The following is a 22,117-nucleotide window of genomic DNA, read 5'->3' on the forward strand; positions in this document are numbered from 1 at the left end:
AAGTTTTATCCAAAGCGACTTACAGAGCACTTATTACAGGGACAATCCCCCCGGAGCAACCTGGAGTTAAGTGCCTTACTCAAGGACACAATGGTGGTGACTGTGGGGATCGAACCAGCAACCTTCTGGTTACCAGTAATAAGCTTTAGCCCAATAATCCACCACCACTCCAAAACTGTTTGGATATTAGATAAATGCAACAACACTGCTTTTTACACTATTTTATGTTTTGCTTTCTGCTGTTTTTGCTTTTACAAGTACTGTATTATGTGTATTTACTAGAAAACTTTGCTATAGTAAAATGTACTATGTTTATTTTCCTGATATGTAACCTTACAAATATTCCTTATAAGTTTGATGTAGTGTACCTTGTTTGAAATGTTTATAATGTTGTACATTTGAATGTTCAGAAGATGGCCTTGATAAGACCCAACCCGTACCCGAGGTCGTGTGAACCTGAAAACGTTCTCTCTCTTTATCTTCATAAAATAATAGGATGTATGTAAGCATTGTGGACAACAATTATTACAGTACAGTAACAGTAAACAACACGGTATGGCGGCCCCTTTAGCACACCAGAGCAGAGGGGAAAAAACATTGGCTTACCGTTTATCAAGCACGGAAACGTTTGTAGTAGCAATTTTCTTTCTTGATTTAGACAAAGAATTGACGTGGGTCATCGTTGAGGTTTAATCTGTTTATTGAAAACTTATGCCGAATTACAAAAGCAACAAAACAAAAACGGATATTAACTTTGTTAATATCAATTAAACTTCAGTCAATAGCGAACCCAGGGAAGGATGATTCGCAGCCTACAGGCCCATAGCATTAATCGAATTTATGCAAACTAATGGAGCATATGGTCATGAACAGACTGATATATGTTATTGAAATGAAAAACCTTTTCTCTGCATTCCAAAGTGGTTTCAGAAAATTGAGAAAAATAATGGATTCTGTTTTATGCCTGGAAGCTGAAATTAGAAAAGCCCAAGCAAACAAGGAAGTGTTAGTAGGAGTATGTTTTCATCTTGAAAAAGCTTACGATATGATGTGGAAAGAGGGACTTTTGATAAAACTGGATAGAATGGAAGTAAAAGGAAGAATGTGTAACTGGATTATGAATTTCTTGTTGAAAACAACAATACAAGTAAGAGTGGATCTGCTTTTTCTCAGGTATATCAAGTGGAGTACCACAAGGAAGTGTTAGCAGTCCAATTATTAACATAATGATCAATGACGTATTTACACAGATATATACGGGGATAGGGAGGTCATTAATTGCAGATGATGGGGCGCTGCGGGTAAGAGGACACAATTTTGGGCATGTGGTGTATTCAAACTGCTGTAAGAAAGGCAGAGAATTGGGATTTTGAATGGGGTTTTCATTTCTCAGTGGCAAATCCTCAAAAATTAACCCAACAATAAAAATGTAAGTGTATGGACAACAATTGGAGCAAACATCAGTAGTTAGATTCCTGGGAATGTGGATTATTCAAAATTGAATTTTAAAGTACATATTCTGAAAATGATATAAAAATGCAAAAGAGCAATAAATGTAATGAGGTGTTTGGCAGGAATTGTGATGCCGTCAGTCTCTTTAAAGTATTTATTGTGCACTAATAAGAGCTGCTATTGATTATGGATGTATGGTGTACAGTTCTGCATCTAAAACACTACTTTAAAAGGTTGAGGCGTTGCAATCACAAGCAATGACAATACTTTGTGGAGCAATAAGATCATCTCCAGTAACAGCAGTACAAGTAGAGATGGACGAAATGCCTCTAGAAATGAGAAGGCTCAAGTTAAAGATGAGATACTGGACTAATTAGGATAGTCATCTAGTTAAGAAAGTCTTGAATGATTGCTGGGAATATGAGTGTAAAAAATGAACAGGCTTTGGATGGACAGCCAATAAGGAGGCACAGAATATAGGAATAAGAGATATCAACATTGCCGCTTCTGTGGCTATGTCAGCAATACGTCCGTGCCTTTCCCTATGCCTCTATACAGATGGCTCAAAGGATCCAAACTCTGGATTTACAGCAGCAGCTGTTTTCATACCCCATTTAAAGTTAAACTTTCAAAGAGAATCTCTGATTATATTTCTGTATTTACTTCAGAATTAATAGCAATATTCCTCGCGCTTCAATGGTAAGAAATACAACCTACAAGGTCAGTGATATGCACAGATTCAGTTTCAGCTATCAATAGTTTGTCAAGTGGAATATCGGTAGCAAGACCAGATTTGATATATGAAGTGATGCAGAGTCTATTTAGAATAAGACAGTCTGGAGTAATTGTAAACTTATTGTGGGTACCATCACATAAGGGTGTAAAAGGAAATGAGGAGGCAGACCATCTGGCTAAGCAGGCTTTAAAACTTTCACAAATTGACAAACGTGTCATTAAGTAAAACAGAAGTTATAGGATTAATAGTGAGTGAAATAAGAAAGATATGGCAGAAAGAGCATTATAGTGGAATTAAAGGTAGACACTTGCATCACATTCAAGAAAAAGTTGGTCTAGAAAGAAGAAAATTTGGAAACAGGATCCTCTTATCCTTTAATTTCTAGAATGCGTATTGGACATTGTGCATTAAAAAAGTGTTTGTACAGAATAGGAAAGCATGAGAATGGTAAATGTGGTCTAGCAGAATCAGTATAACACATAATTATAAAATGTGATGCAAATGAAAGAGCAATATTTCATCTAACTCAAGCTTTAAGATCTCTGGGAGTAAATAATGTGTCACTTCAGGTTTTGTTAAGAAATGGCCGAAAGCAATCAATAATTATTTAATTACTTAAAAGATACAAAATTGATCAATAGAATATAAAAAAAAGTGTTTGTGTTACCAACTTCCCAACCATTTAGCGCTCCACACTTCAATTCAGTAAGTAGCGGGAATGCTCCATGTAAGTTGACAACCGCCATTAAACAACAGACGAAGAAGAAGAACAATTGTCGTTGCACACTCCAGTCCAGCAGGTGTCGCTAATGAGACAATAGTTGGTTTCCCAACCGTCAATAAACAAGAAGAAGACACTCGAGCTCCTGCAGACTGTTGTTTAGATTAAACTGATGAATTTATCTCTATTCATCGTAAAATAACACTTTTATTAAACATTAGTTCACATGTTAACGCGTCTTTGAGCTTTAACAACTCACCGACCGAGCGGTAAGAGAGAAACCTTCATAAACTGTTTGTTTTATTATTATCTGATGAACACCTGTAGCCAAAATAATAATATGTGAATAATGTCAGTAATGATGAGCATCTGTATATGAGTAAATATGAGTATTGAAGAGTGTGTGTTTCTGTTTCAGTGTGTGAATGAAGACAGTTTGAACATCTGATTCACATTGAACACACACGATTAGAGCTGATAATGTTCACAGATATGGACTATGAGCTGCAGGAGGACAAACTGTGAGTAACACCAACATAAATTACTGCCAAATCCAAAACTGACTCTTTCAATTCATCAGTTGCAATTAGAAATGAATTGGATTAGACTCACAGGAAGTTCAATTCAAAGAAGTTAAACACAGAAACACAATTTCATTAGTCCGAGACACATTTTATGACATAAATTAATGAGTTATTATTCAAAACATGAATCTGTTGATTGTTTAATATATTGAGTAAATTAGAGCATTCTGGGAAATGAAATGTTCTTCAATCACGGAACATAAAATGAAAATATACATGAAATATATGAGATAAATGTAATAATAATGTCTAGAGTTGCATTTCAAAAATATTACATTTCATGATATTCATTATTAATAATATAAAAGATGTGTTTGTAGAAGTTAAGAAGAGTTTGCACCCAAAAATGTAAATTCTCTCATCATTTACTCACCCTCATGTCATCCCAGATGTGTTTGACTTTCTTCTGCTGAACACAAATGAAGGTTTTAGAAGAATATTTCAGCTCTGTAGGTTCATACAATGCAAGTTAATGGTGACCAGAACACTGAATCTTCAAAAGCACATAAAGGCAGCATAAAGTAATCCAAACAACTCCAGTGGTTTAATTAATGTCTTCTGATCCAATCGGGTTTAGATAAGAATGTGCTGAAATATTATTCCTTTTCACTGGTAATCTTGACATCAGCAGTGTCCTTGGCAATCATGATATCAAGCTCAATTACACTTCCTATAACGCCATCGAGCGCTCTGCGCATGCATCAAGCACTAGGAAGTGTAATCGAGCTTGAAATCATGATTGTTCCTAGAGAATACAAGGACAAGATGTACAGTGAAAAACAGTTACATTTTGGCTTGTTCTCACCCAAAATCGATTACATTTTTAATACCTTTTTTAAAGATATTAAAAATGTAAAGAGCTGAGACCTGCAGATACCCTGTTTTTTAAACATAGCAACCACACACATTTAGAGTAACGGTTTATTGTGGCACGAAACATAGTTAAAAAATGTGATGGTATGCATCATAGAGATGGGACTTTTATTTAAATTAAAATTAGCGTCTGTTGTATCCAATATGCACAATGTCCTAAGACTACATAACGCAGACATACAAACGAAAATCACTTCATTGCACACAAGGAGCTCTAAGACACATTTGCACACTAGCAGCTACATCTGTTGTAAGATGAGTTCGGCTGAAACTGCGAAAACTGATACTGAAATCAGGAGCGGGAAAGAGATGCTCCTTTTCAGCGTGAGGGATTGAATGTCTGTTTAATGCACCAAAGTGGTCTGCTCTGACTGCGTGAGAGAAAATGTAAGTTTACAGAGTTTTAATGCTATATTAATCTACTATTTAAAATGCTGAATGTTGTGTATAATAAAGCTCTGGGGGAATTTAATCCTAATGTCATGTTTGATTTAACCAGTGAATTATTATTTAACTGAAAAGCATGCACTTCCATTGAATATGTGTATTTGAAAAGAATATTCAGTGACAATATTATAAATAAATTATACAATTGTAATTTCAAATATTGTAATTGTTTGTCATCAGTAGGGGATGTAGCCACCCACCGTTCGGGTGGCTCTGCAGTCGGCATCATTGGCACTGCAGTCGGTTTACCTCAAGTTAAATGATGCATCTGAAGCACAAGTTTTGGTCAAGAAAACTAAACGTGAAACAGACAGTTACAACTTCCACTAATGCACCTGCATGGATCTGTAGATGGATGCTCTCCACCTGTGTTTTACATGGGTCAACTTGATGACATTTTCAACATTTTCTTTTTGCAATCAGTTACAACAACGATGGTCAAAAGACATTTACAAAACAGGCACTGTTTGCAGACATCCCTCGACACGAGGGCTGTATACTGGTAATATATGTCAATAATGCGTGTGAGGGTTTATTTCTTCATGTGGCTGTAATCTATCCTGCGTCTCAATGATGTGCTTTGATTAATGGCGTTATGATGCTGTTATCATAATACATTGATACATGATGAATCATTTATGCCAACATCACCCAGGGAAAGAGCCTCAGGTGAGCGAAACTGCACACACTCCCTTCCATTTTTTAGCTGGTATGAAGCAATTACTGAAGTGTTTGGGGTGTTCATGTGGGGTTTCCATGAGTTATTAAAATACTCATGGATAGTGTTGTCAAAAATACTGGTACTCCGGTACCAAGTCGGTACTCAAACAAAAAATTATTTACGATACCAGAATTTCTGGAGGTACCGAGTACCGGGTCTACCCATGCAGAGGCGGGAACTTTCAAACGCTCACAACAACAAAAAAAGATGACGACAAGCAAAGCTGCAGCGGAGCCTCAACTGAATCTTGTCGAAAAGTAAAGTGGAAAAAGCCAGGTTTGAAATTCATTGGTTAGGGAAACATCATAGATCAGCAAAAATTTGTAAACTCTGCTATCGTAATTTTCGGACGAAAGGAGGAAACGCATCAAACTTAATAAAGCACATGAAAGACAGACAGCCGGATTTATTCAAGCAACCAAAGCAGGTGAGTTTAAAAGCATATTATCATTTGCATTAGGGCTGAAACAATTAGTCGACATTATCGACATCGTCAAATACAAAATTGACGAGAAAAATGTTCGTTGACGAATAGTCGTTTAATCTCATTTAACGTAACATGAAATCGCTGTAACGATGCGCGAGAGCAGCAGTTCACGCCTGATGGAGGAAGAGTTACACTGATCAGTCTAGATGCACTCTAAACTTTCACAGTTTATTTTATGTAGATCCCAAAGTATTCGGGAAGTACATTCAGAAGCATGTACTGTTGTGGAATAAGCAGAGCTGGAGCTCTTTAAAGGAAACATCCCGGCGTAACATCTTAAATGCAGTAAAATTGCTTTATTAAAGTTCAAATAATACAGAAGCAGATCATGTTAATAACTATAAACTCAGAACAGGCATTTCTCTGTGTGGTCTGTGCCTCTTCTATGAGTCGTGTGAATGTCCCGATCCCAGGGGGAGAGATTGAAACTGCATCGGCTGAGAGAGACTCTGACTCGGGGAACTCATCCCTCGAGCGCACACGCTTAATGCAGCTCGATTAGAACTTATTTAATCATAATATCTGTATATATGTCACTGTGCATTTCTTATCATGAATAAAAATGGCAATATGCATCTTTATTAATAAGAGAGCACTTTGCACATTAGTTTGGAAATAGTATTTTATTCATTCTATTGTAAGCTTGATTATTTAGGTTTTGTTTTTGTACTTGGTAAAAACTTAAATTAAAAGTTGAAGCAAATATGATATAAATGTTCAAAAATACTTTAAGCATACATTGTTCAGTTTTGTTTTAATTCAAAAAGAATATATTTAAATTTAAGTGTTGCTCAATGGCATATTTCTGTTCTTAGTTCTGCTGCTAATGTTTTGTAGACTTTGTTATTAAAAGAGTGTTGTTCAGAAACCTGTTTTTGTGTTTTGCTTTGGTACCGAAAATAGTATCGAGTACCGTGAAATTTCACTGGTATTGGTACTGACTACTGAAATTTTGGTACCGTGACGACACTACTCATGGAGTATTATCACAAAGGGGCAGTGGTGGCTCAGTGGTTGAGGCTCAGGGTTACTGACCAGAAGGTCAGGGGTTCAAGCCACAGCACCACCAAGATGCCACTGTTGGGCCCTTGAGCAAGGCACTTAACTCCAGGTTGCTCTGGGGGCATTGTCCCTGTAATAAGTGCACTGTAAGTTGCTTTGGATAAAAGCGTCTGCCAAATGCATAAATGTAAATGTAAATCAAACCGAACAGTGAGAAACTGTTACACCCCTAATAATCAATGACATTTTGTAAGCAGCATATGTATGTTATCTAACAATTCCTTATTTCCAGTAAGAAGAATTATCTTATAGTTTCATTTGGTGTCACATTGCCCTGTTCTAGGCAGATTTTTAGTGGATGGATGATTTAAGACTTTTAAGAACAGTAGTTTTAACGAAGTTTTACAGGTAACTGTTTTGCATATGTCTTTAAAGTATAATAATAATAAAAAAGTTCAATCTTAACTTCTCTTGATTTAGGCTTAGTTTAAAGAGTTGTGAACTGAACCAAACCGTGAGTTCAGTATTGTGAACCAAACCGATCCTTACACCCCTAACACACATTGATAATCGAATTTAATCATGTATGTTATATAATTTCAATGGCAGCTGCTCTGAAGATGCACTGCAAGCATTATTCTTTAGTTTGAGTCAAAACTTATGATTGGAGTCTGTAACCAGTCCTGTTCAAACTGCTCCAAGCGGGATTCGAACCAGCATCCCCCCCTCCAGCAGTCTGTACTGCCCTTATATCCTTCTCCAGCTCTAACTGCAACACAAAACAGCTGTTAGAAATAATTTCACCCAGGGGTCAATCCCTACTGCCTTCCTCTCTCGGCCTCGCTCTCCACAGAACGTCACTTGACCGCACCCCATCTCCAAAGAGTGTAAAGTTTAAAATTCCAATGACGTTTAGGGAAAATGTTACAGAGCTTGACATTAAGAATTGTCATGTGGTTGTCCTTCGGACAGGAAAATTGGTCATTCAGTTGTCTGGAGAGCAAAAGGGCGTTTAAAAAAAATAGTTACATGCTCAAGTAACATGTCAAAGTTTATTTTGTATGTTTTCAACAATTACAACAGATGCCTAACATAATAGTATGTAATCAACTCGACCAAAGTTTATAACAAGTCAGTCTACTGTCTGTCATATTTGGGACACTCTCGGAAGGCTATTTCGAGTCATGCCAGTGCAGCTCCTGTCTACTTGGAGAAAGACCAAAATCTCAGAGTGTTGGTCAAGAATATAATCAAAGAACATTTCAAATCAGCAATAAAATCTGAAAATATTGGTATCAGAAATTGTGATTCTTTACATCATATTACCTCATATGCGCAAGCACGTTCTAGAGTTGATTGACAGGTGATGTCTGTATCTAAAATGTGATTGGCTCTTTAAATGATAAAGCAGGACTTCCTTTCCACACTGATCAGCCACAACATTAAAACCACCTGCCTGATATTGTGTAGGTCCCCCTCGTGCTGCCAACCCGTGTCTCAGAATAACATTCGGAAATGCTAATCCTCTCGGCACAATTGTACAGAGCGGTTATCGGAGTTACCGTAGACTTTGTCATTTTGAGCCAGTCTGGACATTCTCTGTTGACGTCTCTCATCAACAAGAGATTTCCATCCACATAACTGCCGCTCACTGGATGTTTTTTGTTTTGGTCACCATTCGGAGTAAATTCTAGAGATTCTAAATTCTGTTGTGTGTGAAAATCCCAGTAGATCAGCAGCTACAGAAATACTCAAACCAGCCCTTCAGGCATCAACACATTTCACATGACCACTCCTCAAATACCGTACTCATTTTGAGCACCTGTAATAATAAATTGAGAATGCAACTGAAATTGAAGAAAACAAACACTGAAATATACATTTTATGTGTTTAATAAAACACACATTTTATTTAATTTGAATAGTAGAATTACACACGGATTACACAGCAAAACATACAAAATCAAACTTTCGAACTATCTACAGGAAAGAGTGCAGGAACAGAATATATATATAAATTCATTAATACTAAACAACTGCAATACCTGTGGAGAGAAGAGAGGGTGAAAAGAGGGGAGGGGGAGGACTACACCAGTAAACACAGTCCAACCTAGGCCCCTTTGCGAAACTGGAACTTGGCTGAGTGCCAAGACTGAACACAGTTCCTATTGCAAAGTCTGTTGCCATTACATTCCAGCATACAACAAGCTACTTTAGTTTTATTTTCAGTCCTACTTTTCATATAGCATAGCCAACATCTCTTGGAGGACTCTTCAAATTTAGGAACATGGGCTGTGTGGAGTGATGACGAAGGAGGGACTACAGGCTTTAGTGTATGCAAAGGGAAAATTGTGTGAATATTGACACCTCCCAGTTGACGAGCCAGGTTTTCTCTGCAATCTAACTAGGTTAAGTTCACCGGTCTACACTCATCCCCTGGTGCCTCATTAATGTGTTGCCATTCCTTAAACAATATGAATCTATTGATGACGACAATGTTTATGAAGTGGAAAAAAAAGTTTGTAAGGAAGACCAAAAGATTTTATCATTTGGTCTGACCTTTCAACACCGCCCATGTTTTTGTTATAATCGCTGCTGACAGTGGGCTGGAGGGATACTTCTTTTGTCCAGTCGCAATAATTTTTTACATACCTCAGCAACTACTGCCTGAGGAAAAACGGCAAGAAAAAGTCAATTTCTCACAACATCATATTTGAGGTTGGCCGCACAGCAAGAACCACGCTACCCAAGTCAATACGGAATGGACAGCTAGGCTTAAATGGGAGAGGTTTTGGTGCCTGTGAATCGATGTCAGAGTACGAGGGATAAGCAACAGAATCAGGGAAGTGTTTATGCTTTCTAGCTGACATGGGACATGTGTGAGACATTTTTATTTGTATAGCGCCATTCAAAACACACATAGTTTCAAAGCAGCTTTACAGAAGATCGTGCATTAACAGACGATAAAACTAATGTCTATTATGTCGATGAATCATTAGATTGTAGTTAGATAAAATATGATTGTTTATCGTGTTTAAAAATAGTAAATAATAATTATATTAATAACCCCAGTGAGAAAGCGACTGGCAAGGAACACAAACTCCATAAGATGTTGATTAATGGAGAAAAATAACCTTGGGAGAAACCAGACTCACTGTGGGGGCCAGTTCCCCTCTGACTAACCCCACCCTAACCCTAAACCAGACTCACTGTGGGGGCCAGTTCCCCTCTGACTAACCACACCCTAACCCTAAACCAGACTCACTGTGGGTGCCAGTTCCCCTCTGACTAACCACACCCTAACCCTTAACCAGACTCGCTGTGGGGGCCAGTTCCCCTCTGACTAACCCCACCCTAACCCTAAACCAGACTCACCGTGGGGGCCAGTTCCCCTCTGACTAACCCCACCCTAACCCTAAACCAGACTCACCGTGGGGGCCAGTTCCCCTCTGACTAACCCTAAACCAGACACACTGTGGGGGCCAGTTCCCCTCTGACTAACCCCACCCTAACCCTAAACCAGACTCACTGTGGGGGCCAGTTCCCCTCTGACTAACCCCACCCTAACCCTAAACCAGACTCACTGTGGGGGCCAGTTCCCCTCTGACTAACCCCACCCTAACCCTTAACCAGACTCACTGTGGGGGCCAGTTCCCCTCTGATTAACCCCACCCTAACCCTAAACCAGACTCACTGTGGGGGCCAGTTCCCCTCTGACTAACATCTTGAATATAATGTAAATATTACTTATGTATAGGTAAAATCATGGTTTAAAATGATTAAACTAAGTAAGTGTTAAGGGTCAGTGTTTAAACATCGATTGTGTTTGAACTGTAAGATTAATGACCAATGTCTTTGAAGTCCATCTTGATTAACTGCAGAAGTTCACATAGATGCAATTGTCCTTGTTAATTGGCTGAAGAAGGCTTATGTTGGCAATAGTTAGTCTATATATTCCATTTCAAGATCGTAGTCCATCAATAGACTGAGGTGATGCAGGCTCAGATCAGGGATGTGAAACACAGTTCACCCTGGCCGGTCATTTCGGTGATGTTCGATGTGGTCAGCGACACGTAGCTGTGGAGTCCAACACGAAGCATGAATGGTGCTGGATCCAGCCGGTTCTGGTGACCTCAGGATAGGAGTCCCGAGGTTGAGACAGGGAAACAAATTAAATAATATAAGCATAGATGCCATTAAATTTATTGCAGAGATATAAATCATGATCAATGTTTCTGGTTTCTGGTTCCGGCAGACAAAACTAAAGCAGCCTAATTGTGGGTTGGAGGATAAATTAGGTGTATGCCTGGCTAAATAGAGTCTTTAGTCTAGACTTAAACTGAGAGAGTGTGTCTGCATCTCGAACAGTGTTTGGTAGACTATTCCATAGTTTAGGAGCCAAATATGAAAAGGATCTTCCTCCTTTAGTGGATTTTGATATTCTAGGAACTATTAACAGGCCAGAATTTTGCGATATTGATGAACGTGTTGGAATATAGCGTGGTAGAAGATCACTTAAGTACTGCGGAGACCATTCAAAGCTTTGTACGTAGTTAACAGAATTTTAAAATGAATATGTAATTTAACAGGTAGCTAATGTAACGATGATAAAATGGGGCTAATGTGATCATATTTATTGGTTCTCGGCAAGGCAAGGCAAGTTTATTTATATAGCACATTTCATACACAATGGTAATTCAAAGTGCTTTACATAGAAGAGATTAAAATAAGAATTAAAAAATAAGAATAATTGAAACAGTTTAGAATAAAATAAAATACAGTAAAACAGTCGGACACACAGTGGCACAGTGCTCATTCAGTAAATGCACAGCTAAACAGATGTGTTTTGAGTCTGGATTTGAATGTGACTACTGTAGGAGCACATCTGATCTCTTCTGGAAGCTGGTTCCAGCTGCGGCTGGCATAATAGCTAAAAGCAGACTCTCCTTGCTTAGAGTGAACCCTTGGTATTTCTAGCTGATGTGATCCTAATGATCTGAGTGATCTGTTGGGTTTATATTCAGTGAGCATATCTGCAATATATTGAGGTCCTAGCCCATTGAGTGATTTATATACCAGTAATAATACTTTAAAATCAATCCTAAATGTAACTGGGAGCCAGTGTAAAGACCTGAGGACTGGTGTGATATGTTCATATTTTCTGGTTCTGCTCAGAATCCTGGCAGCAGCATTCTGTAGATCTGTGTGTCGTCTGCATAGCTGTGGTAAGCAATTTGGTTCTTTCTCATTATTTGGCTCATTGGGAGCATATACAGTTTGAACAGGAATGGCGCAAGAATTGAGCCTTGAGGGACTCCACATGTCATGGACGTCCACTCAGACTTATGGTCTCCTATACTCACATAATAACCTCTCCCTTCTAAGTATGACCTGAACCATTTTAGGACCATCCCAGAAAGCCCTACCCAGTTTTCCAGCCTGTCAAGAAGTATGTTGTGATCAACAGTGTCAAATGCAGCACTGAGGTCGAGTAGTACCAGTACTGATAATTTGCCTGTATCAGTATTTAAGCGAATATCGTTTATTATCTTTGAGCGCTGTCTCTGTGCTGTGATGCGATCGGAAACCAGATTGAAAATTGTCAAAGTATCCATTTGAGTTCAAGAATTTGTTCAGCTGATTGAAGACAACTTTTTCAATGATCTTGCCTATGAAAGGAAGATTTGAGATTGGTCTATAGTTGCTTAATATGGTCTTATCCAGATTGCTCTTTTTCAAGAGGGGCTTGACAACTGCAGTTTTCAGGGAGTTTGGAAAACTCCCAGAGAGAAGTGAAGAGTTTATCACTTCTAGGAGATCTGCTTCTAAACAGTTTAACACACTTTTGAAAAAAGATGTAGGAAGTGCATCAAGGGCGCAGGTTGATGTTTTAAGGTGCTGTACGGTTTCTTCCAAACTTTGCCATCGATTTCTTTGAAATCAGACATAGTAACTACTTTCTCAGGTTGTGGTTTGATTTGTCTGACCCCAGCACAACTCAAGGATGTGCTGATCACCTTTCTGATATTATTGATTTTTTCAGAGAAGAAAGAAGCAAACTCATTGCACTTGCTGTCTGAGAGCATTTCACTGGGAATCTGGCTTGGGGGGTTTGTCAGTCTCTCTACAGTCGCAAAAAGAGTGCGTGTGTTGTTTAAGTTGCTGTTTATAATATTCGAGAAGAAAGTCTGTCTAGCTTTGCCTAGTTCCATATTAAAAGCATGGATGCTGTCTTTGTAGATGTTATAATGGACTGCAAGTTTTGTCTTCCGCCACATGCGCTCTGCTTTTCTGCATTGTCTTTTCATATTTTGCACTGCTGTTGAGTTTCTCCAAGGCGCTTTTTGTCTGCCACTCTTCTTCCTGACTTTCGTCAGCACTCTGGCTGCTGCATTTTGAACCAATTGAAGTTTATTTATTGATCTTGCTGGACATCCTCCCAGTAATGCATTACAATAATCTAGTCTTGAGGTCATGAACACATGAATTTGTTTTTTGGCATCAGCAACATGTGCTGTAATTTAGCAATATTTCTTATGTGGATGAATACTGTTCTACAAACATTGGTAATTTGATTTTTAAAGTACAGATTGGTTTAAAATATAACATCCATCGAGAGTCAAATTATATTGTAGTGGCTTATTTTTAGAGTTTTTTGGTCCAATAATTAGAACCTCTGTTTTGTCAGAATTGAGTAGAAGGACATTTCTGGCCACCCAGTCTTCACTTCATTGACACACTGCTAATTTTGAGAATTGTGAAATCTCATCAGGTTTTGAAGAAATATAAAGTTGTGTATCATCGGCATAGCAGTGGAAACTTATTCCACGATTCCTGATAATATCTCCCAGGGGAAGCATATACATGGAGAAAAGCAGAGGCCCTAAAACTGATCCCTGTGGCACTCCATATTTTACTTTTGTTTGGTTTGACAATTCATCATTTACATAAACAAAGTGGTAGCGGTCTGCTAAATATGACCTAAACTATGCTAATGCAACTCCAGAAATTACAACCTAATTCTCCATCCAATTCAAGAGAATGTCGTGATCTATTGTGTCGAATGCAGCACTAAGATCTAAAAGCACTAGAAGAGAAATGCAGCCGCGATCAGTTGAGTTGTGAGAATGGCTAGCCATTAAATAACAAGAGTAACAGTGTTAGTGTTATTGTAAGGATCAGACTTAAGAGAAATAAAAACATGCAATACATACACATTCATATATACCCAGTTGATGGTCTTGGCTGAGGATTACATTAAATCTCATCCTCCATCTCCTTGTGGTCCGGGTATTCCTGCAGTAGTTCCTGGTCCAGCAGATCTTCCTCCTGTGTGCTTTTGCCCTCATGCCACGTCCTCTTCTATGAACCTAAGCTCATCAGCGGGCTCAGAGGTTATATACATGAAACCAGGAATTTCTTGGACCACAGAGACTGAGACCATTGGGACCACCGTGTCTGGGACCATCAAGACTTGGACCAATGGAATGGAGAGCGGAGGGGCCTCAATCACTGGAATTTTCAAAACAAATGAAGCAAGGACCCCTCTCTTCCTCCTCTTAACACTGGCGACCTTTGTCGAGTAAGCATTGGGAGACGCCACCAGATAGGAAGTGCTGAGTACCGTCTCTGGCGAGTTGAGTTTTGGGTGCCGCCCTTGGTGAACAAGTGAGGGGAGTTAAATTGCTGTGGGTACAGATTTTGAAACTGTGGGTACAGTTTATGTATCTGTGGGTACAGATTGCAAAATTGAGTGTACAGTTTAAAAAAATCATGGGCACGATTAGTTCAAACAAGAAAGCAGTTTACAATTCTTTGAGTATGGTTTCTAAACTTAAAGTACGGATTGCAAAATCGTGGATATGGATTTGCGGTTCTCTTTGTTTCCTATTAAGGGTCTGTACAAATTAGATAAAATACAAGAACGATTAAACTACTAAAATACAGAGAAAAAAACAATTGGAAGAAAGAAAGACCATGACTTTGAAACTCTGCACAAATTTCACATTTTCAAAAGCACTGTTTAAAAGCCTATAAAAAAAGGTATTTTGGTGATGTGGGGGTGGCCGAGCAACATCTGTGGAGAGCGAGGCCGGGAGAGGAAGAACGGTAAGAATTGACACCTGTAGAAAATTATCTCTAACAGCTGTTCTGTGTTAAAGTGAGAGCTAGAGAGGGATAAGAGGGCAGTCCAGACCACGAGAGAGCGGCACACAAATCTGTGTCCTTTTCCAAGACCAGGTGGAGGACCGATAGGTATTGCAGAGCTTTGTGGCCCAGGGGAGTACTCCAGCTGTGACCCCCGCCTGCAGCCATGACCCCGCCCCAAATCACACTCAAGAAGATGGGGCCACAGTACGATCCAGCTGCCTTCATTGAGCTCTTCAAATGAGCTGCTGAAGCGTGGGGCTGGCCTACCACTGTGTGGGCAGTCTGATTGCTGTCCTTGCTGTCCGGGGAAGCCCAGCTCATGGTCCAACAACTCCTGGTCGCTAATGTCCTGGATTGTGCAGATCTAAAGAGGGCTATCTTTCAAATACGTCTGAATAACTCCGGCAGTGTACGCACTGGCGTACATTAACAATTCGACATCAGTCTTTTTGTTCTCGCACTTTAATATAAACACACACTTGCTCTCTTGCTCCCCTCTGGCGGTCTGACCTGCACTCTTATCCTTCTCCAGCTCTCGCTGTAACAGAACAGCTGTTAGAGATAATTTCCCACTCTCCACAGACGACGCTCGGCCACGCCCACTTCACCAAAAGTAGGTTTGTTTCTTATCCTAACTTATTTTACTGTAAAGTCAGTCCTCTCATTTTTTATTTACTGTACAACATATTGTCAAAGAAACAGTCAGAACATCTTACAAATTCGACATTTTCTAGTAGAATACAACAAATATTCACAAAACAAAAGCAATCACAATTCACACCTTCGGGTAAGCCCCACCCTTTGCAATTAACTTATAAATGCTTGGAATATTCCCATCATCCTACAGGTGAAGAAAGAGGAATAAGGCGGCATATAAAGAGGGAACAACTCCAAGTGTAACAGCTGAACTCTACTGACATACTATTGCAACAGTGAAGCCATGAGTGATCTAAAACCATGCAGAATAAAAATTGAAGATACTGAGGAACAAAGAGGTTGGTGTCTATGTTTGATTCTTTGTAATGACTGTTGATGAACATTCAAGTATAATAAAAAAATAAAAGCAGAGATATTTAAGGTAAAAATAAAACCAGAATTGACCAGATTTTGTGATATTATCCCGAGAATGGCATTCAGAATGTTAGGCATTCAGATTAACCTTCAGCATGTTAAAGATAACATAAAATAGATAGCAGCCGTTGCTGCTTCAAGACATTAAATTGGAGTTCAATTGTATGTTTTGTTTCACATTTCTTTTGTCTGTTCATTTTAGACCTGATGGAAGTGAAAGAGGAAAGTCAAGAACTAAATGACATAGATCAGAAACACCATCAGCATCCTGAATCTAATAATTCAACAACTGATGAAGAGGCTATTATTTGCTTCAAGAGTGAAAGAAACTTCTCTCAAAGATCAAGAGCCAAATATTCTTTCACATGCACTCACTGTGGAAAGAGTTTCACAGATAATGCAGGTCTACAGAGGCACATGATAATTCACACTTTAGAGAAACCATTCACATGCACTCAGTGTGGAAAGAGTTTCAAAATAAATAAAACCCTTCAGAAACACATGAGAATTCACACTGGAGAGAAGCCGTTCACCTGCCCTCAGTGTGGAAAGAGTTTCACAGAAAAAAGAAGCCTTAAGGAACACATAAGAATTCACACTGGAGAGAAGAAGCCTTTCACATGCACTCAATGTGGAAAGAGTTTTACACAAAAAAGAAGCCTTCAGGATCACATGAGAATTCACACTGGAGAGAAGCCTTTCACATGCACTCAGTGTGGAAAGAGTTTTACACAAAAAGGAAGCCTTCAGGATCACATGAGAATTCACACTGGAGAGAAGCCTTTCACATGCACTCAGTGTGGAAAGAGTTTTATACTAAAAGGAAGCCTTCAGGTTCATATGAGAATTCACACTGGAGAGAAGCCTTTCACATGCACTCAGTGTGGAAAAAGTTTCACACAAAAAAGAAGCCTTAAGGGTCACATGAGAATTCACACTGGAGAGAAGAAGCCTTTCACATGCACTCAGTGTGGAAATAGTTTTATACAAAAAGGAAGCCTTCAGGATCACATGAGAATTCACACTGGAGAGAAGCCTTTCACATGCACTCAGTGTGGAAAGAGTTTTATACAAAAAGGAAGCCTTCAGGTTCATATGAGAATTCACACTGGAGAGAAGCCTTACACATGCCCTCAGTGTGGAAAGAGTTTTATACAAAAAAGAAGCCTTAAGAATCACATGATAATTCACACTGAAGGGAAGCCTTTCAAATGCACTCTGTGTGGAAAGAGTTTCACACAAAAAATAAGCCTTCAGGATCACATGAGACTTCACACTGGAGAGAAGCCTTTCACATGCACTCAGTGTGGAAAGTGTTTTACACACAAAGGAAGCCTTAAGGGTCACATGATAATTCACACTGGAGAGAAGCCTTTCACATGCCCTCAGTGTGGAAAGAGTTTCACAAGAAAGAAAAACCTTCATATGCACCTGAGAATTCACACTGGAGAGAAGCCGTTCACATGCCCTCAGTGTGGAAAGAGTTTTACAGAAAAAAGAAGCCTTAAGGGTCACATGCTAATTCACACTGGAGAGAAGCTGTTCACCTGCATTCAGTGTGGAAAGAGTTTCACAGTAAAGAAACCCCTTACTGAAGAGAAACCTTACAAGTGTTCACATTGTGAAAAGTTTTTCATGATGTCAGGAAATATGAGAACCCATGAGATAAATCACAAAGATGAAATTACAGAAACTACATTATAACTGGCAAATAGCAGCTCAAATGGAGATTTCACCAGTTTGATTTTACAGCTCAGAGCCCAGACTAGTGTAATCAAACCAGTTTGATCATGCATGAGTTTTCACTACCTAAAATCCCACACCCATCAAAAAGTTATAAAGGTGCTGGAGACTTACTGCATTGAACGAGAAATATATTTAGTTTTAGAAGGACATGAGACATTGTCCATAATTCACGGAGGTCTAGACTTTTAAACCAATTCATTCTAAATTGTTCTTGCCTTTTATGAAAGTTTATCAATGTTCTTTTATTGTTTAAGAGTGGCATTTCTAATAATAATGCCAAAACCACTGGTAAGACCATGGACAGCTCTATATTTCCATGGTTATAGTCTTTCTAAAAAATTAACTAGTGTTTTTTAATGAAAAAACGAATAGCCTAAAAACTGTTTAGATATTAGTGCTTTTTACACGTTTTTTTTTTTTTTTTTACTTTTACAAGTGCAGTATAATGTGTATTTACTCTGAATTATGTACTTTAATTTTTTGTTATAGTAATCTTTACTGTTTATTTTGCTTATATGTAACCTTACAACTATTCCTTATAAGTTTGATGTAGTGTACCTTGTTTGAAATGCATGTAGTAGAATAAAGAAGTTTAACCTAAATGTAAACATTTTGAGATTAACATTTAGTAAACATAAGTGTACAACAGAGAATGGGGTATATATGAATATGTTTTACAGACAACGACTGAGAGTCAAGAGAAAGAGATCCCGTAGAAGAAAGTCATTTGGCAAAAGAGGGTTTTATAGGATCTCTCAAAGTTGCAAGTGACACCACCCACAGTATCCTTTAACTTAGAAAGAATGCAGAGATTGACTATATAAAGACTGATGAAGTCATAGGACATGGGATTCAGCATCGATTTACACTGTTTCCCCAATGCTGCTGTTGCTCAGTTGAGATTGTTTTTCTTAACCTTTCTACCATTTACAGTACCTTTTTAAATTTTATGACTAAAGCATTGAAACCAACATAACTGAGGTTTTGAGGTTGCAATTGTCTCCCTGTGCTCAGATTTTTGAGACTTTCAGTCTGAGTAGAATTACTATGATGAAGTAGAGGTATACAGGGTATTTAAAGTGAGATCCCACCAGTACCCGAGGCCGTGTGCAGCTGAAAATGTTCACTATAATTTCTTCTCAATATAATAGGATGTATGTATGCATTTTGTACAACATGCATAACAGTAAATATACACAGGCAGTAAATAACACTGTACGGCGGCCCCTCGGCTGACCAGAACAGAGGAAATAAAACTTGGCTTACATTTTATCAAGCGTGGAAACGTTTGTATTAGCAATTTTCTTTATTGTTTCAGGCAAAGAATTGAAGCAGGTGTTTGTTCAAGTTTAAACTGTTTATTGAAAACTTGTTCAGTATTACAAAAGCAACAAAACAAATACATATACACTTTGTTAATATCAAGAAAACTCTGGTCAAAAACTGTGTTGTGTCTCTCTTTCCAGCTCAAAGAAATTATTATATTGGAAAACAGAACAAACTAATACAGCATATAAGGGGGGTATTTTAGCAAATGTAAACAAATAATGTATCTAAAATATATCTAAACATTTTCTATATCAAAAACCTTTGCAAATCAACAGTTTCAAAACTATTCATTCTTAAAGGTTCTTTCTTGATTCAGTTATTCAAATTATGGCTCTAACATCACCAGTCCCTAATTGTACAGACATGTGAACTATATCAATTACTGTACTTAATCATCTAAAACCATGAAATTTCAGGGTTACAGTATCCAAATTTCTACTCCATCCACAGTTAGATGGCATCTTGCAGAAGGCATAACTTTGAGATCTGTCTATACAGTGTGCTAATCAGGCATTGTCTTGATACGACCCATACTCCAAGAATTCCAAGGTGCATTGGAATCAACGATCAGGACAATGTATTCAACCCCAAAGTTTCTCCAGTGAGGATCACTGTCATTCCTGCATGAGAGGGAAGTATTCCAGTGTCCACCAATGCCAGAAAAGATCTAGCATGAATTGAATTTGTTTCCATCTATGCCTTGCATAGATATTGTCTCTTGAACATATTGATTGAAGAACCTGATCCAAGATGGTGGCGCGGTAACACTCAGGGGCCGCTCCGGATCCAAAATGGTGCTATTTTTGTTAGTTAGCCCTACTTTTACGGCATATGGACATCGGAGCAACCAGTGTTCGTGTTTACCATCGTCAGACACTACTAAAATATAAGATTCATGCAACTACCAAGCTGCATGACCTTGGCTTGCTGCGGAGACCAGACCTCCAGTCCTCGGCGTCATCTGATTCCGGTGACTGGGGAAGAGGACGTCGTAAGCGGTGTGCGAGGAAGCGGAAACGCGGCAAGAGGGCGGGGGTCCATTCTAGGCTAAAAACAAACTCTAGCCGGCCGGCTCTCCTGTCTATCCTGCTCTCAAACTTTTGCTCCCTGGACAATAAACTGGACTACATCCGACTCCAGCAAGACTACGCAGCATGAGTTTAGAGACTTCTGCGTCTTTGTTTTCATGTAGACGTGGCTCAGTGACAAAGTTCCAGATGCCGCCATTCAGCTAGACAGGCTCGCCTCGTTTCGTGCCGACAGAAATGCAGCAATGTGTGGTAAGACTTGCGGTGGTGGTTTGTGTATTTACATCAACACGGAATGGTGCAAGAACTCTGTGCTAGTCTCTAGCTACTGCTCATCGCTGTTGGAGCTTGTGACTGTTAGATGCAGATCTTTTTATTTACCATGGGAATTCACCACAGTCATAATAACCGGAGTTTACATTCCCCCCAGCACAAATGTTAAAGTCCCCATGAATTAAAAATTGACCATACTTACTTTGTTTGCCTAAATTGATCGTTTTGTGGTGAACAATTCATCCATGCAAGTCAATCCACACAAAAACATTTTTTGGCTTCATAATCTTTAATCAAAATCTGATAATTCCCCGCCCCTCTGCATTGGAGGACCTTGCCTGATGACGTAGGTTTGACGGTTTAGGTGTCTCCTTAACATCCATAACCACGCCCCTCCAACTGACAGTAGACAGGCTGCCTGTGTGTTTGCGAGCATTGACAGCGTGTGAAAGGAGAGATGGCGAGGTGGTGCATTTTTGGTTGTGACACTCACGGAACACTTTTTACCATTCGAACCCTCCGCATGTAACGGCTCAAACATGTAAGGTCTGATTCCCCCGTGACGAAATGATCCTCCGTGTGTTCCTGTTCTTCTTCATCTTCCTCCTCCTCCTGCTGCAGGAAGGGGACTGCTGGCGGTGTTTCAGGCGGCGAGTAATCCTCAACAACCGATTGTAAACTTGCGTTAAGATCTGCATCCATTTCTGAATGAAACACCTACTTTTTTAGATCCAATCAGGTGCTAGTTGGAAAAAAAAGCCACGCCCACTATTTTGCCTCATTTAGTATTGCGTTTCTCTCGGAAATATGTCACAACACTGGAGAAAAGTCGTTTGCAACTTCCGGTTCACGGGGACTTTAAGTAAGCGCTCTGTGAACTGTATGGGGCTATTAACGAACTGCAGAACGCTCACCCTGACAGACTGTTTATTGTTGCCGGAGATTTCAACCATGCGAATCTCAAGACAGTGCTCCCTAAATTCCATCAGTATGTGGACTTTGCAACGAGAAGGGCGAAGACACTCGATCTTGTTTACACAAACATACCCCGCCCCCACCTCGGCTACTCAGACCACATCTCTGTTATGCTAATTCCAGCATACAGACCACTCGTCAGGCACACAAAACCGCTTCAGAAGCAGGTGAAAACCTGGCCAGCAGGAGCCATCTCTGCTCTTCAGGACTGTTTTGAGTGTACTGACTGGCACATGTTCAGGGAGGCTGCAACATATGGCGACTCTACCAACTTGGAGGAATACACAGCATCAGTGATCAGCTACATCAGCAAGTGCATTGATGGTGTCACTTTCTCCAGGACCATCACCACACGCTCCATCTAGAATCCGTGGATTACTGCGGAGGTGTGTGCGCTGTTGAGGACCCTAGACTCCGCCTTCAGAGCAGGTGACAAGGCAGCCCTAAGAACATCGAGGGCCAAACTGTCCCGGGCCATCAGGGAGGCAAAGCGCACACACGCAAAGAGAATCCATAGTCAC

At 39.3% G+C, this 22,117-nt stretch overlaps 1 protein-coding gene across 4 annotated transcripts in view; it reads left to right on the forward strand.

The window, feature by feature from the left end:
- LOC127647142 (gastrula zinc finger protein XlCGF26.1-like) overlaps positions 1 to 18,593 on the forward strand; it is a 29,411-nt gene extending 10,818 nt beyond the window's left edge. The window contains exons 1-4 of one of the 4 annotated variants that reach the window (XM_052131222.1): positions 3,033 to 3,178; positions 3,328 to 3,430; positions 16,022 to 16,169; positions 16,448 to 18,593. In XM_052131222.1, coding sequence (XP_051987182.1) covers positions 16,115 to 16,169; positions 16,448 to 17,949 — 1,557 coding nt within the window. In that variant the 5' untranslated portion in view covers positions 3,033 to 3,178; positions 3,328 to 3,430; positions 16,022 to 16,114 and the 3' untranslated portion in view covers positions 17,950 to 18,593. Of the gene's footprint in view, positions 1 to 3,032; positions 3,179 to 3,327; positions 3,431 to 16,021; positions 16,170 to 16,447 lie in introns of those variants that run through there. The other 3 variants (XM_052131221.1, XM_052131220.1, XM_052131223.1) reach the window with 3 other exon arrangements.
- Positions 18,594 to 22,117: the final 3,524 nt, after the last annotated feature.

This window comes from Xyrauchen texanus, chromosome 8, assembly GCF_025860055.1.
Source record: "Xyrauchen texanus isolate HMW12.3.18 chromosome 8, RBS_HiC_50CHRs, whole genome shotgun sequence".
NCBI lineage: Eukaryota > Metazoa > Chordata > Actinopteri > Cypriniformes > Catostomidae > Xyrauchen > Xyrauchen texanus.